At 30.0% G+C, this 12627-nt stretch overlaps 1 protein-coding gene across 1 annotated transcript; it reads left to right on the forward strand.

The window, feature by feature from the left end:
- The first annotated feature begins 544 nt into the window (after positions 1-544).
- LOC145844125 (leucine--tRNA ligase, cytoplasmic-like) lies at positions 545-8953 on the forward strand. Its single transcript, XM_082951485.1, has 19 exons — positions 545-566; positions 796-917; positions 1435-1709; positions 1951-2225; positions 2593-2753; positions 2974-3415; positions 3875-4024; positions 4258-4415; positions 4652-4936; positions 5558-5703; positions 5915-6045; positions 6377-6440; positions 6693-6826; positions 7043-7330; positions 7593-7742; positions 7810-7889; positions 8041-8143; positions 8362-8496; positions 8679-8953. Exons 1-19 carry the CDS (start codon positions 564-566, stop codon positions 8814-8816), a joined length of 3240 nt encoding a protein of 1079 aa, XP_082807611.1. The 5' UTR covers positions 545-563; the 3' UTR covers positions 8817-8953.
- The last annotated feature ends 3674 nt before the right edge of the window (positions 8954-12627 follow it).

Consider the following 12627-nt stretch of genomic DNA (forward strand, 5'->3'; position numbering starts at 1 on the left):
TTGTTCTTAAAACTTAACATGTGTAACTATTTTACTTGAGTCTTTTGCTTTTTAGTATCTTACTTTACTTAATAAATTTAAGTTTTGATCTTTTGTGATGATAAGGTTATGCATGTTACAAGATATTTACTTTTCTTAAAAATTAGTATAATATTTAGAACTGAAATAAAACAAACTTATCAAACCAAGTATGGTACAAATTAGAATAAGCATTATAAAGTAAAAACAAGCCCTGTATTCTTAAATACTTGTCCTGGAAAAAATGTAAATTTTTGATTAGGAGATGTTCTTTGTGCAGGGTTTTCTCAAATTTAAGCTAGAAAATATTTTCAAAATTTAGAAATTTTCTTAGTATCTTTAGTACACATATTTTATAAAACACTAGTTTTAACAGTATGTTATTTACACCTTTATGAAAATTTTTATTTCTTTTATTGTAGTAGAAATTAAATTTTTGTCGAAATGAATTTGTTTTGATTTGTGGTTAGTTAACACACTAAATATTTGTTTTTTACAGACTACTATAATAAAAGCATCTCATATCTATTCAGAAAAAAACAAAAATGGTTAGTGAATTAATAACACATACTACAGCATTTTGACCAAAAACTATAAAAATACAATTTAAAATAGATAACTTAAATATTTTTTAATGTATTTTTACTAAGAAATTTTTTCTTAAAAGTTTAATTACTATATTGAAATATAATATTTTTAAACTTTGGCTGTTTACAACATGTTATATACATCATTTAAACAAGAAATTTTTTTTTATTCAACTGTTTTGAATTCAAGGACTCAAGAAAAGGAACTCAGAAACTGGAAAAGCTTAAGGAAATTGAAGCAGCCGTACAAAATAGATGGGAAAGTTCAAAAGTTTTTGAAGCAAATGCTCCTGAAGCAGAAGAAAATTGGGAGTTAGTTAATTTTTATAAAGGTTTTATTAAACTAATGACCTCAGTGTTTTAAGTAACATAACTGGTGAATATTTTGATTTAAATTTTATAATTAATACAACAATGTACTATATATCTTATTACTTTAACTTTTAGGGTATATTTAAAACCAATACTTATATATTTACTTTATGTAAAAATAATCAAATAAAATATGGTTTCATATAAAGCTTTGCCTTTTATTCACATGTTTTTGATATTTTATTAAGCTTTTTTTTTAAATTTAATATATAGATGTAAACAAATTTAAACGAGATTGTTTTATTTTTACAAAACATATTTTTTACTGTTCTGCTGCTTGACTTTAATTTGCCAATATGTCCAATTATCATTTAATTACTAAATTCGTAAAAAAACTTGAAAATTTGATTTTAATTGAATTAAGCTGTACTAATTTACATACTCATTGTTTCCACTGTAAAGAATTAACAAGTCATCTACCCTTAAGCGTTCTTATTAACAACCACCTACTTTTCAGGGGTGGAAAGTTCATGACAACTTTTCCGTACCCGTACATGAACGGACGCCTGCATCTAGGCCACACATTCACCCTCTCAAAAAGCGAGTTTGCGGTTGGCTTCCAGCGCATGATGGGTAAAAAGTGCCTCTACCCGTTTGCTTTCCACTGTACTGGCATGCCCATCAAGGCTTGTGCCGATAAGCTGAAAAGAGAAATGGAAGATTTTGGTTATCCACCAAAATTTCCAGAAGAATCCGAGCCAGTGGTTGAAAAGAAGAAAGATGTTGAAGCTGGTAAGTAAATTAATTATTAATAAAAACTATAAATATTGAACTTTTAATTTAAACAACCAGTTTTGGTTTCATAACAATATGTAAAAGTTTTATGGAAAATAAACGAAAAAATGCATACTATTACAAAATTTTACAGACTGAAACTTCTTTAAAACAAATGCTTGGTCTTTACCTTTTCTATTTAATGTCTTCAAATGTTTTAGCTAAAAGTGCGTTTTCTTATATAAAAACAACCAAATAGAAATGGAAAAGAAAGGAAAAAGCAAGAAAGCTAAAGCCACTTCTAAAAAGGCTGGTGCCTCTTACCAGTGGCAGATTATGAAGCTGATTGGACTTGAAGATGAAGAAATCAAAAAGTTCTCGGACGCTTCACACTGGCTCGAGCATTTTCCACCCCTGGCAAAACAGGATCTGACCAAGATGGGACTGAAGGTGGACTGGAGGAGGAGTTTTATTACCACCGACAAAAACCCATTTTACGATTCATTTGTAAAGTGGCAGTTCAAAACACTCAAGGTAGATTTATACATACTGTATTTGATGTTTTTGAAACTAAAAGAGTTGATTTTGATAACTAATTTCAAACTAGAACAATGTAAGTTCTAAAAAAAACAAAAGTATTCCTCAAGTGCTTAAGGTTTTACTAAAGTGCTATTCAAAACTTCTGATAATAAGACTTAGTCATTATAAAGAATTTAAAGTATAATTATAATTGATAGGATATAGTTTTTTTACTTTTATTAGACTAAGTTTTAAGAATAAGTTTTTTTTTTTAAATAACAATTAACATCCACTCTTGTTTATAACTGTGAAATTCTTTTGTAGCTTAGAGCCTAGAAATTATGTTGTTAACTTTCAAATAAATTTTAATCTTGTCACACAGGAGCGCGGCAAAGTGAAGTTTGGTGAGCGTCACACAATTTTCTCTCCCAAGGACAACCAGCCGTGTATGGACCACGACAGATCGTCAGGGGAGGGCGCTACACCACAGGAGTACACTGCAATCAAAATGAAGCTGCTTGCTCCATTCCCCGAGAAACTCAAGTAAGTTTGATTGAATTAATCAAAAAGATAATTTCAGTAATCTTTTTTTATTTATTATCAATTCATTACTTTAAAATTGTACCTTTTCTAAACTCTTCTTTACTACAAAATCCTAATGTAGCTTATTTTGTTGTTTTTATAACTTACGATAAACAAAGTAAGGCTTGTTTATATTTTAATTTAAGTTTATTACAAAGTTATGACTTAATTTTTTTTACAGAAAATTCGAAGGAAACACTGATGTGTTCTTAGTCGCCGCCACTCTCCGTCCTGAAACAATGTACGGGCAGACCAACTGCTGGATTCACCCCGAAATCAATTACGTCGCTTACAAGCTGAAAAGCGGGGAGGTTTGCGTGAGCACGAAGAGAGCTGCCAGGAACATGTCTTTCCAGAAACTGACCTGTGAAAACGGAAAGTTTCACGTGGAAGCCGAACTTCAAGGAACTGACATCATCGGTGTTAAGCTGTCCGCCCCTCTCACCCAGCATGAGGTGATCTACACACTACCGATGATGACAATCAAGGAAGACAAGGGAACCGGAGTCGTCACTTCGGTGCCTTCAGACTCGCCTGATGATTACGCGGCTTTTGTCGATTTGAAAAACAAGAAGGCGTTCAGAGAAAAGTACGGAATCACCGACGAAATGCTGAAAGAACCGGTTTGATTTTTAAATCTTCTAATTCTATCTAAACTTTCGACTGTTATTTGTGTTCTGTATTAGCTATACATTTTAACTTGTTTTGTTTAGATTAGGTAGGTTATACTGTTTATTTATTTATTTTAATTTGTATATTCATACTATTTTTAATGGTTTCTATATTGTTTATAATTTCGCTCTTTTAGTTATGCCGTGCATGCTACTTTACACTCAACTATATATGAATAGTTAAATTTATTTCTTAAAAAAACACTAATATAAAGTAATGATCTAAGAACCAAATAGTTTTTGCAATTTTTCTAGATTCTTTTATTTAATACAAACTTAATATGGCTATTACTACAATCTGCCTTTTTTTCTTCTTTAAATATAACAGTTGAAAATATATTGTTTTTGCTACCTTTTAGTAACATTAATATTGTAACTTATAACGAAGTTAAAAATATTAAATACGTTTAGGTTGCCATAATTGAAACGAGTGAGTTTGGAAACATGGCTGCCGTGAAGGTTTACAACGACATGAAAATAAAAAGTCAAAACGACACTGAAAAGCTGAGAGAAGCGAAGGAAAAAGTTTACAAGGCTGGATTCTATGAAGGAAAAATGCTGGTTTGAATAACGTTTAATTAAATAATTGTTATAAAGTTCTAATAGATACGAAATATTTTCATTACCACACTATTAGACACCTTAAAACTTTGTACGTGTTTTACTATATAGGTATTTGACTAGCAGTTATTAGTAACTACATATGTACGAATGTACTAATAATTATTCTTTTTCTGCTCGTGCATAAGTACTGTGTGCATTGAAATCATAGAAAACTTTAATCTTTTCCGCAGCTACCAGCAGAATACAAGGGCCAGAAAGTGGAAGCTGTTAAGAAAGTTTTGCAGCAGAAGCTGGTGGATGACAAGATGGCGTTCAAGTATCAGGAGCCTGACAAGAAGGTGGTTTCGAGATCGGGTGATGTGTGCGTCGTCGCTCTCTGTGATCAATGGTTTGTTTGAATACAAGTGAACTAGATAGCATTAAAATATTATTTAAAATTTGTTGAAACTCGAAATTGTTTTAATGTGTTTTTTTTTTCTAAATACTGGCACTGGTATAATTTTTTAAAACTTTTTATATGAGTATTTTCTAAAATAAATCATATCAATCAAGTTAAATTTATAATCAATTTTTTCTGTTTCATTTTGTCCCTGGCATTGATAATTTTACTCAACGTGAATTCAGGTACCTGGACTACGGCAACGAAGAGTGGAAGGCGACGACGAAGAAAGCGCTGGAAAGCATCGAAACTTTCAGCGTTGAAACGAGGAACCAGTTCAACGCCACGCTCGACTGGCTGAAGGAGCACGCTTGCAGCAGGACGTACGGACTGGGCAGCAGGCTGCCGTGGGACGACAAGTGGCTGATTGAGAGCTTGTCGGATTCGACCATCTACATGGCTTACTACACCGTGGCTCACCTGCTTCAGCAAGGCGCCTTCGACGGTTCCAAGTCTCCGAACAATATCAAGTTTGTTTTTTAAAGAGTTTCTTGAAGTTTTTGAAAGCTCGGAAATAATCCTTAATATATTTTGTTCTAATTTTGTCGTTATTAAGATGTTGACAATGGTAATGTTTTACATAATTTATAAATTTTTTTGCGGAGTCAAAGTAAAAGTGCTAACATGTTTAGTTTTTCAATATTTAGCTTAAAAATAAATAAAACTACTGAATAATGCTTTAATGAGATAATTTTTAAAACAGTAATTTCTGTTTATAAGAAATTTTAACCTAGAAATTATCATTTAGTTACGTTATAAGTATGATAATGTTTGACTTCATTTTCTGATTTTAGTTTTGAAGTTATAGATTAGATGATAACACACTTTGTTTATTTTTTAATAAAAAACAAATGAAACTGCTGAATAATGCTTATATCAAATGATTTTTAAAACGGTATTTTCTGTTTAAAATAAATTTTAACTTAAAGATTATTGCGTTATAAGTATGATAACTAAGTATGATAATGTTTGACTTCATTTTCTGATTTTAGTTTTGAAGTTATAAACTGGATGATAACGCACTTTGTTTATTTTTTTAATAAAAAGACAAATGGAATAACTGAATAATGCTTTAATAAATTTTAATACAGTGCTGCAGATATGACTTGTGAAGTTTGGGATTACATTTTCTTTGACGGTGCTAAAGCTCCTTCCAACTCAAAAATTAGCATCGATCTTCTCAATAAAATGAAGAGAGAATTCAAGTTTTGGTACCCATTGGATCTCCGTGTTTCAGGTAACAAATTAAATTCAATAGTGTTTAAAATTAAGTTTGAAACTTTAGTTCTTAGAAATAAAGCTGAACTAAAGTTGAGTATTTTAATAAAAATTTAAATTTCATGTACTAATTCTTATATACTAGCGCAAAAACTAGTTATGATAAGTTTTTGAATCACTCTTGTTGATCGAAATATGATCAAATCTTCAATAATTTATATTGTAAACAGGCAAGGATCTGGTGCCAAACCACTTGACGTATTTTATTTACAATCACGTGGCAATGTGGCCCAATGAGCAGACTCAAGCCTGGCCCAAGGGAATAAGAGCTAATGGACACATGCTTCTCAACTCTGAAAAAGTTTGACTTTTATAATATTTTACATAGTTTAATACTTGACATAGTTTAATACTACTGGTGAACAACAAATATTTCCATTTTCAAATCGGAAAATAGTAAACTCAAAATGCCAAAAGTTTTTGTTGTTATTTTAAACTGTTATTGAGGTTTAAGTTTAGTATATCAGTTGTTGCTATTTGCACTTTTATGACTTTCAGGAACCATTAATGTATAAATTGTGTTTCAAGTGTATAAAAAGTTTTTTTTTTGCATACATTTTTACACTTATATTGGCTGTCAAGTAGCACTGATGAGTAAAACTTATTTTTGTTTAATATACACTTTTTTCTAGATGTCCAAGTCCACAGGAAACTTTATGACTTTGACCGACGCCATTGAAAAATACTCTGCTGACGGTAGTTTTAATATATTGTTGTAACAAAAACTTTACGAAAAACTAATCATTTATTGTGATTTTAAAAAACGTAATCTTAAACATTCAGCTTGTTTAAACAAGTTTAATAATAGTTTTAATTATTTAGAACTTTTTGATTGCATTTCATGACTTAAAAAAACAAACAACCGTGTTAAAATGTACCAATAAAACTAGAATTAAGTTCACAAAAATAACAAAATTGCCTAAAAATTAAAAAAAAAAAATATCAAAGGTATGAGGTTTGCACTTGCCGATGCGGGTGACGGCATTGAAGACGCTAATTTCGTAGAAAAAGTTGCAGACAGCGGAGTTTTGAAACTTTACACTTGGATTGAATGGTGCCAGAAAGTGCTGGCTGAAAACGAGGTTTGATTAAAAACTGAGCATGTTTAAATTCTTATAGCCATTTTCTGTATTAATCAAAAAAAAATGTTCTATTTATTTATAGAATAAAAGGTTAAGCTCAGTCCGTTTCAAAAACAACGAGTTGCAAATGGCTAAAATATCTATTAATACTTATTATTTTTAAACATGCAGCTTTCTTTAAAAACAAAAATTAACTTTTAAACTAATTCAATAAAGGTTGACCTGGTAGAAAATACCGAGCCGACATACCACGACCGAGTTTTCATGAGCAAGATAAGCAAGGCGGTGGCGCAAACGAAGAAGCATTACGACAACATGAACTTCAAGGAAGCGCTGAAGACCGGCTGGTTCGAAATGCAGATAGCGAGGGACAGGTACCGCGAAATGAGCCAGCAGCAAATGGACAGGAGCGTCATCAGCAACTTCATTAAAGTTCAAACTCTCCTGTTGACGCCAATCTGCCCTCATGTTTGCGAGCATGTGTGGAGCAACTTGCTCAAACAGGTTTGTGTTAATCAGGAAAAGAATTAATGCGACTTGAAAATATTTACTAAACATATATTTTTACTTAACAGTTCTAAAGCATCAAGGTGTAATAATAGTTACTTTTGTCATGCAGAACATAAATAAAAGACTTAAATAAAAATGTAGCAATATTGTTAGACTGTATCACCTAAATATTAAATAAACTATTTAGGTTTCACAAAGTATGACAATTTATTACGCAAGAAATTAAAAAAAAATTCAATATAATAATAAATTACAGGATGGATTTGTGGTCGACGCAAGTTTTCCATTAGTGGAGAAAGTCAACGAAGTTTTGATCAGATCTTCTGATTTCGTCTTCAACGTTGGCAGCTCTATCAGAACTAAAATTGCCAGCGAAAAGGCTCTCGCAGAAAAAAAGAAGAGAGAAGTCAGTTTTATTATATCAGATATCGTGTTTTCACAAGTTCAAATTTGTTAATAAGTTTTTTTTACAGTACAAAAAACCCGACAAAGCAGTTGTTTATGTCGCCAAAACTTATCCTATTTGGCAGCAAAAAACCATCGAATCCGTCAAGTGAGTATTTAATTCATTAATTTAAAGTTACTAAATATATCCTGTATTCAGTTAAGCTGATATATGTTAAAATTAAAACACCATTTCAATAAAACTTGATTGATAGTTTTATTGTTAAGTCTGCCAGATTAAAAGTTAACGTATGTTTTAGGGAAGCTTTTGAAAAGAACGGCAAGCAAGTGGAAAAGGTCGACAAAAAACAACTTAACTATCAGCTGAAAGCGTGCGAAGAAACCAAAAAAGAAATGAATAAGGTAATAAATACTAAATACAAAACTTGTTAAACTTAAATTCTAATTTCGTTGCGAGTTTTTTCTATGTTTTACGTAATTTCAATGAAATATTCTAGACATAATTGATAAGTTCGAATATAACTTTTAATTGATATTTTTTACATATGTATACAGTTTATTAACGTTTTTGTTTTATTATAAACGTTGACTATTAACAAATACAAATACTGAATGTTCAGGTAATGCCGTTTGTGAACGACCTGTTGAAGCAAGTAGTGGAAGTTGGTTGCGACGAAGCTTTTCAGTTGGAATCTCCTTTCGATGAGGCTGAAACAATGAAAGCTTGCTACGAATACCTCGTCTCTTCTTCAGAGGTTATTATATCTCGTATTAGTATATTTAAGAAGTACAATCTTAGCTTTTAACAGTTTAGCGTCAAAATTTCTACCGGAGATAAAACTACTTAATAAAACATTGTTAAATTAATTAAAAAAACACAACGTTCATGTGTTTGCTTTTTGTTGATTAAACACTAAAATCTTCTTGTTATTTCCAGTTGGAATTGGTTGAGTTTGAAACTGCCAACCCGGAAGACCAGGCTCAAAGCAAGGCGCGACCCGGAAAACCGGTGATCAAATTGGTGCAGACTCCATCAGCAGTACTGGAAGTAAGCAAGTTGAGCTTGAACCAGTAATATGCACTTATTTGCTTGCATGTCATTTATTTATTTGAGCACTTATATTGAGCAATTATTTGCATTTATTACGTGCATTTTTTTTCGTAGGAATAAATTTTATTAGGAGTCAATTGAGTTCACGTGCTTTTTTTGTTTTTGTGCTAGTTTGCTTACTTTCAAGTTTTTTCATTTGTTTTTTTCTTGTTTTGAAAAAAAAAATGTTGATTAAAATTCTAGTATGTCGTTTAGAGTTTAAGTATAAAAGTTTATTCATTAGTTGTTGGTTTGTATTTACTTAATTGCTTCTTGATCAACTAATTAACAAAAATTAAGTATAAACACAAGCATAAATTTAGATATATCTATAGATTGGCTTAAAGTTGTCAAGGAAGTCAATAAAAAAAATTTCTAATATTATATAACAGTAAAAGACCTGAGTAACAATTTTGACACGTGGAAGTTTTCCAAGTGCTGATGCGATTTTTGGGTTACTTTTTTAAGCCATTGAAACAAATTTATAAAACGCAGTGCTTGAGTTTTATTAAAGCCTGAATATAATTGTGTAGACATATCATTTATTTGCAAAAGCAAAAACAAAAGTTTTTAATATTAAGACTTTTGTACAACAATAATTTTAATTTTAACTATTTCCCTTATTAAAACTAACTAAAGAATGGCAAAAATAGGTGATCAAATAGAAAAACAAGATTAAAATACAAAATAATAAGTGCATTATGAAAAATAACGTAAAAACTAAGAAACCACTAATTAAAATGTGTTTTTTTGTCTATAAAAATAATTAACTTAGTTCTTAATTATTTTCATGATCAAAGCTGGAAAATAAGACTAGTTTAAATCAAACATTTTAATCATTGCTTCAATTGCTAACAAGCTACTACAATATTTTCATAATTTTATTACTCCGAAACCATTAAAGATATTATCTCAATTTTCACTCAAACTGAATTTAAAATATCAGCGTTTAATTGTTCAAGGTTCTTTTATACAAGACTGAAAATATATTTACTCTAATGAAGACAAATCAAACTGAAACTCTAGTCGTCGAAAAACTAGTAAAAGATGTTAGATATCTAAACTGCGAGAAATACTAAACATATATAAAATTCTATTCAGTCTTTACTAAACTTTGGGCTAGAAGTAAGTTACGAAATGACAACATTAAAGCATGATAATGTTTAAGATTTATAAATAAACGCTATTAGTTCAAGAGAAACCATAGAAAAGATGTAAAATTTTCAAATAATTGTACAGAAATAAGAATACAACAATTAAGTATTAATTTAAAATATGAAACTGGATCTAATTTTGATTTTGTTGTGAGGAAGGTAAAATAAATCCGGAGTTGAACATATATTCTAATTAGTTCCAGAATTTTGTTTACAATTAAATTAACACTTATCCTACCTTATAGCGACAAGACCCTATAATAGTTTAAAAAACAAATTATGATGTTTGCAATGAATGCACTGAAGTACAAGTAAATAACAGTGTGTTTATCTGACCATAGCTAAAAATCAAAATATTTAATTAGTGTACGAATAACAATAATTTAAATGGTTAAGTTTAAATAATAACAAACTGATGAAGCTTGGTATAATTGATACTAAATTCTTAAAGAGAAAGATGAAATAAATCACAAGTTTAAATATACTTTTCAGTTATCTAAGAAGTTTGTTCACCAATATTTGTCTACTGAAAATGACCTCAAGTCAAACTTTACAAGCAAGCAAAAGTTAGACTTAATAAAAGTGAGAAATTTAATTAAACTATGGTAACAGTGTAGGCTATGTGTTTAAGACAACTCAATACTACAAACAGTATGTTTATCGTAGTTCGTAATAGCGAGCCTCAGCAAACAAACCGCTTTGTAGACCATATTTTAGTTGACATTAAATCTGGACAGAAGTGTTAGTAAATATTATTTAACTTCTAATAAATGAGACTACTGAATAATGACGCAACGATCACGCAAAATAATTTTTTTAGAAAACCCGAGCAAATTATGTCAAATATAAGATATTTTGGTCTTATAATCAATGCAAATAAAATGTAAAAGTCTCTTCTTTTATGTAGACAAAATAAGACGTAAACTGTTTCTGTAGAATAGCAGAAGTTTAAAATAAGTCGTTCATAACTAATTTTTTTTTGCCATTCCAATTTTTGTTATTCAAACTTAAATATGCTTAAAACTTACTAAGTATACTAAATCCTGTATCATTTGAGAATTTTAAATTACCCAAGCCAAGAGGATATCTTTCAATATTTGTGCAAAAGTTCGCAGGCACAATACCCTCCGAAGGATTCACAAATATCGAAAGTTTTCCGTCACCACTTCAACTCAAAACCGAACCACATCTTAAACCTGAGTACCACACTTTTATATGGTTTGACGGTTAAGCTTACTACCTGAGATTTAAGCGTAATTAGGCTTTCAAAAAAAAGTGTCTTGGTAACATTAATTTATTTGGTCAGTAATCCTGAAAAATGGTGCGATAAGGTCTTAATTTACTAAATAAGCGAAACTGTACGGTAGGCAGCTTGTTAATATTGCGGTAGGTTACTGTAATATATGTAAAGTTGTCTCAAATACATTGCCGCGACTGTTACCATACTTTTATTTTATACACTGCTTTAAATTGACTAAAATTCTTGTTTGTTAATAATACATAACTTGCAATTTTTTATGTTTACAATTAAAAAAAGTTCTCAATTTATAAATAAGGTAAACAATACCACTTTAGATTTTATTATCAAAACAATGTGTCTCTCACTTAAACAATTCTAATTGAATCAGTGTTTATTAATAACTAAGTTTGTTTATTACTAACAAAGTTTACTGTACTTTCGAATTTTTTTTTTGCAACAATAAACCACCTTAAACTCAATAAAAATACCATCAAGTTAGAAGTAAAACTAAAGTTTTATTTTAGATAGAGTAAATATTTATTAATTTAAGATTTTTATGGAGTTTAAGGTCAGATAGTTTAGCTTATTTAAAAAACAATTTCGTGGATTCTTAGTTTAACTGTTTCGTTACAGATAAGTTTTGATAAATTTATTTTGCTTATTTGTGCTGCTTAACGAAAACAATGGCGAAAGTCTACTCAAAAGAGTCGAAGCCTGGAATTTCGTATGCCGTGAGACAAGCTCGAGTTAACAAGGTTTGATCATACCAATTCGATCATCAGACCACAAGACAACCGAAAGACTTGTAGTCATCAATGTACAGACGGGTTGTGATGACAAATCATGAAGTGGACGTTTGTGCTTGATGAGCTAATTACTTTTTTTAAATTACTTCTAGCGTTTAAATACACCTTTAAGTTGAACTAGACCTTTGGTTCAATCACGTTATACTTAAATAAAATTTCGTACACCTAGTATATTGAACAAGTTTTGAACACTGTTCGATAAAAATTTCAATAACATCTACATTGTTTTTGCCACTTGTATGTTTAATTGAAAAGCTAAATTTTGAAAGTTCAGTTTCGACAGTAACATTGCCACTTTTAAAATGCACAAAAATTGTACTGCTCGACAGAAAAATATTAGTATTTTTTTGAATTAGCAATTCCGAAACTACTAAATCGTTCGCTTAAAAAAAAACGTTACTCAAACTCTTTTTGCTAATTATTTTTAGCTCAATGTTTTACATCAAATATCTGTACTTGATAGCAAAATAAAAATAAATTACGCATTTAAAAAAATAAACTTTTGTCAACTCGTTAAAACAATTAAAAAGTTGTTCAGCCATATCTACTACGTTACTTTAAAGTAAAATTACGCTTAATATTTAAGACAGCTTGGT

The sequence above is a fragment of the Thalia democratica genome, chromosome 9 (assembly GCF_965202585.1).
Source record: "Thalia democratica chromosome 9, ktThaDemo2.hap1.1, whole genome shotgun sequence".
In the NCBI taxonomy this organism is placed as follows: Eukaryota; Metazoa; Chordata; class Thaliacea; order Salpida; family Salpidae; genus Thalia; species Thalia democratica.

What these genes read in the sequence shown, in the direction of transcription:
- LOC145844125 (XM_082951485.1), top strand. An exon ending in GAAGCAGAAGAAAATTGGGA is followed by an intron (nt 918 to 1,434) that starts GTTAGTTAATTT and finishes CCTACTTTTCAG; the next exon opens with GGGTGGAAAGTTCATGACAA. An exon ending in CCATTCCCCGAGAAACTCAA is followed by an intron (nt 2,754 to 2,973) that starts GTAAGTTTGATT and finishes TTTTTTTTACAG; the next exon opens with AAAATTCGAAGGAAACACTG.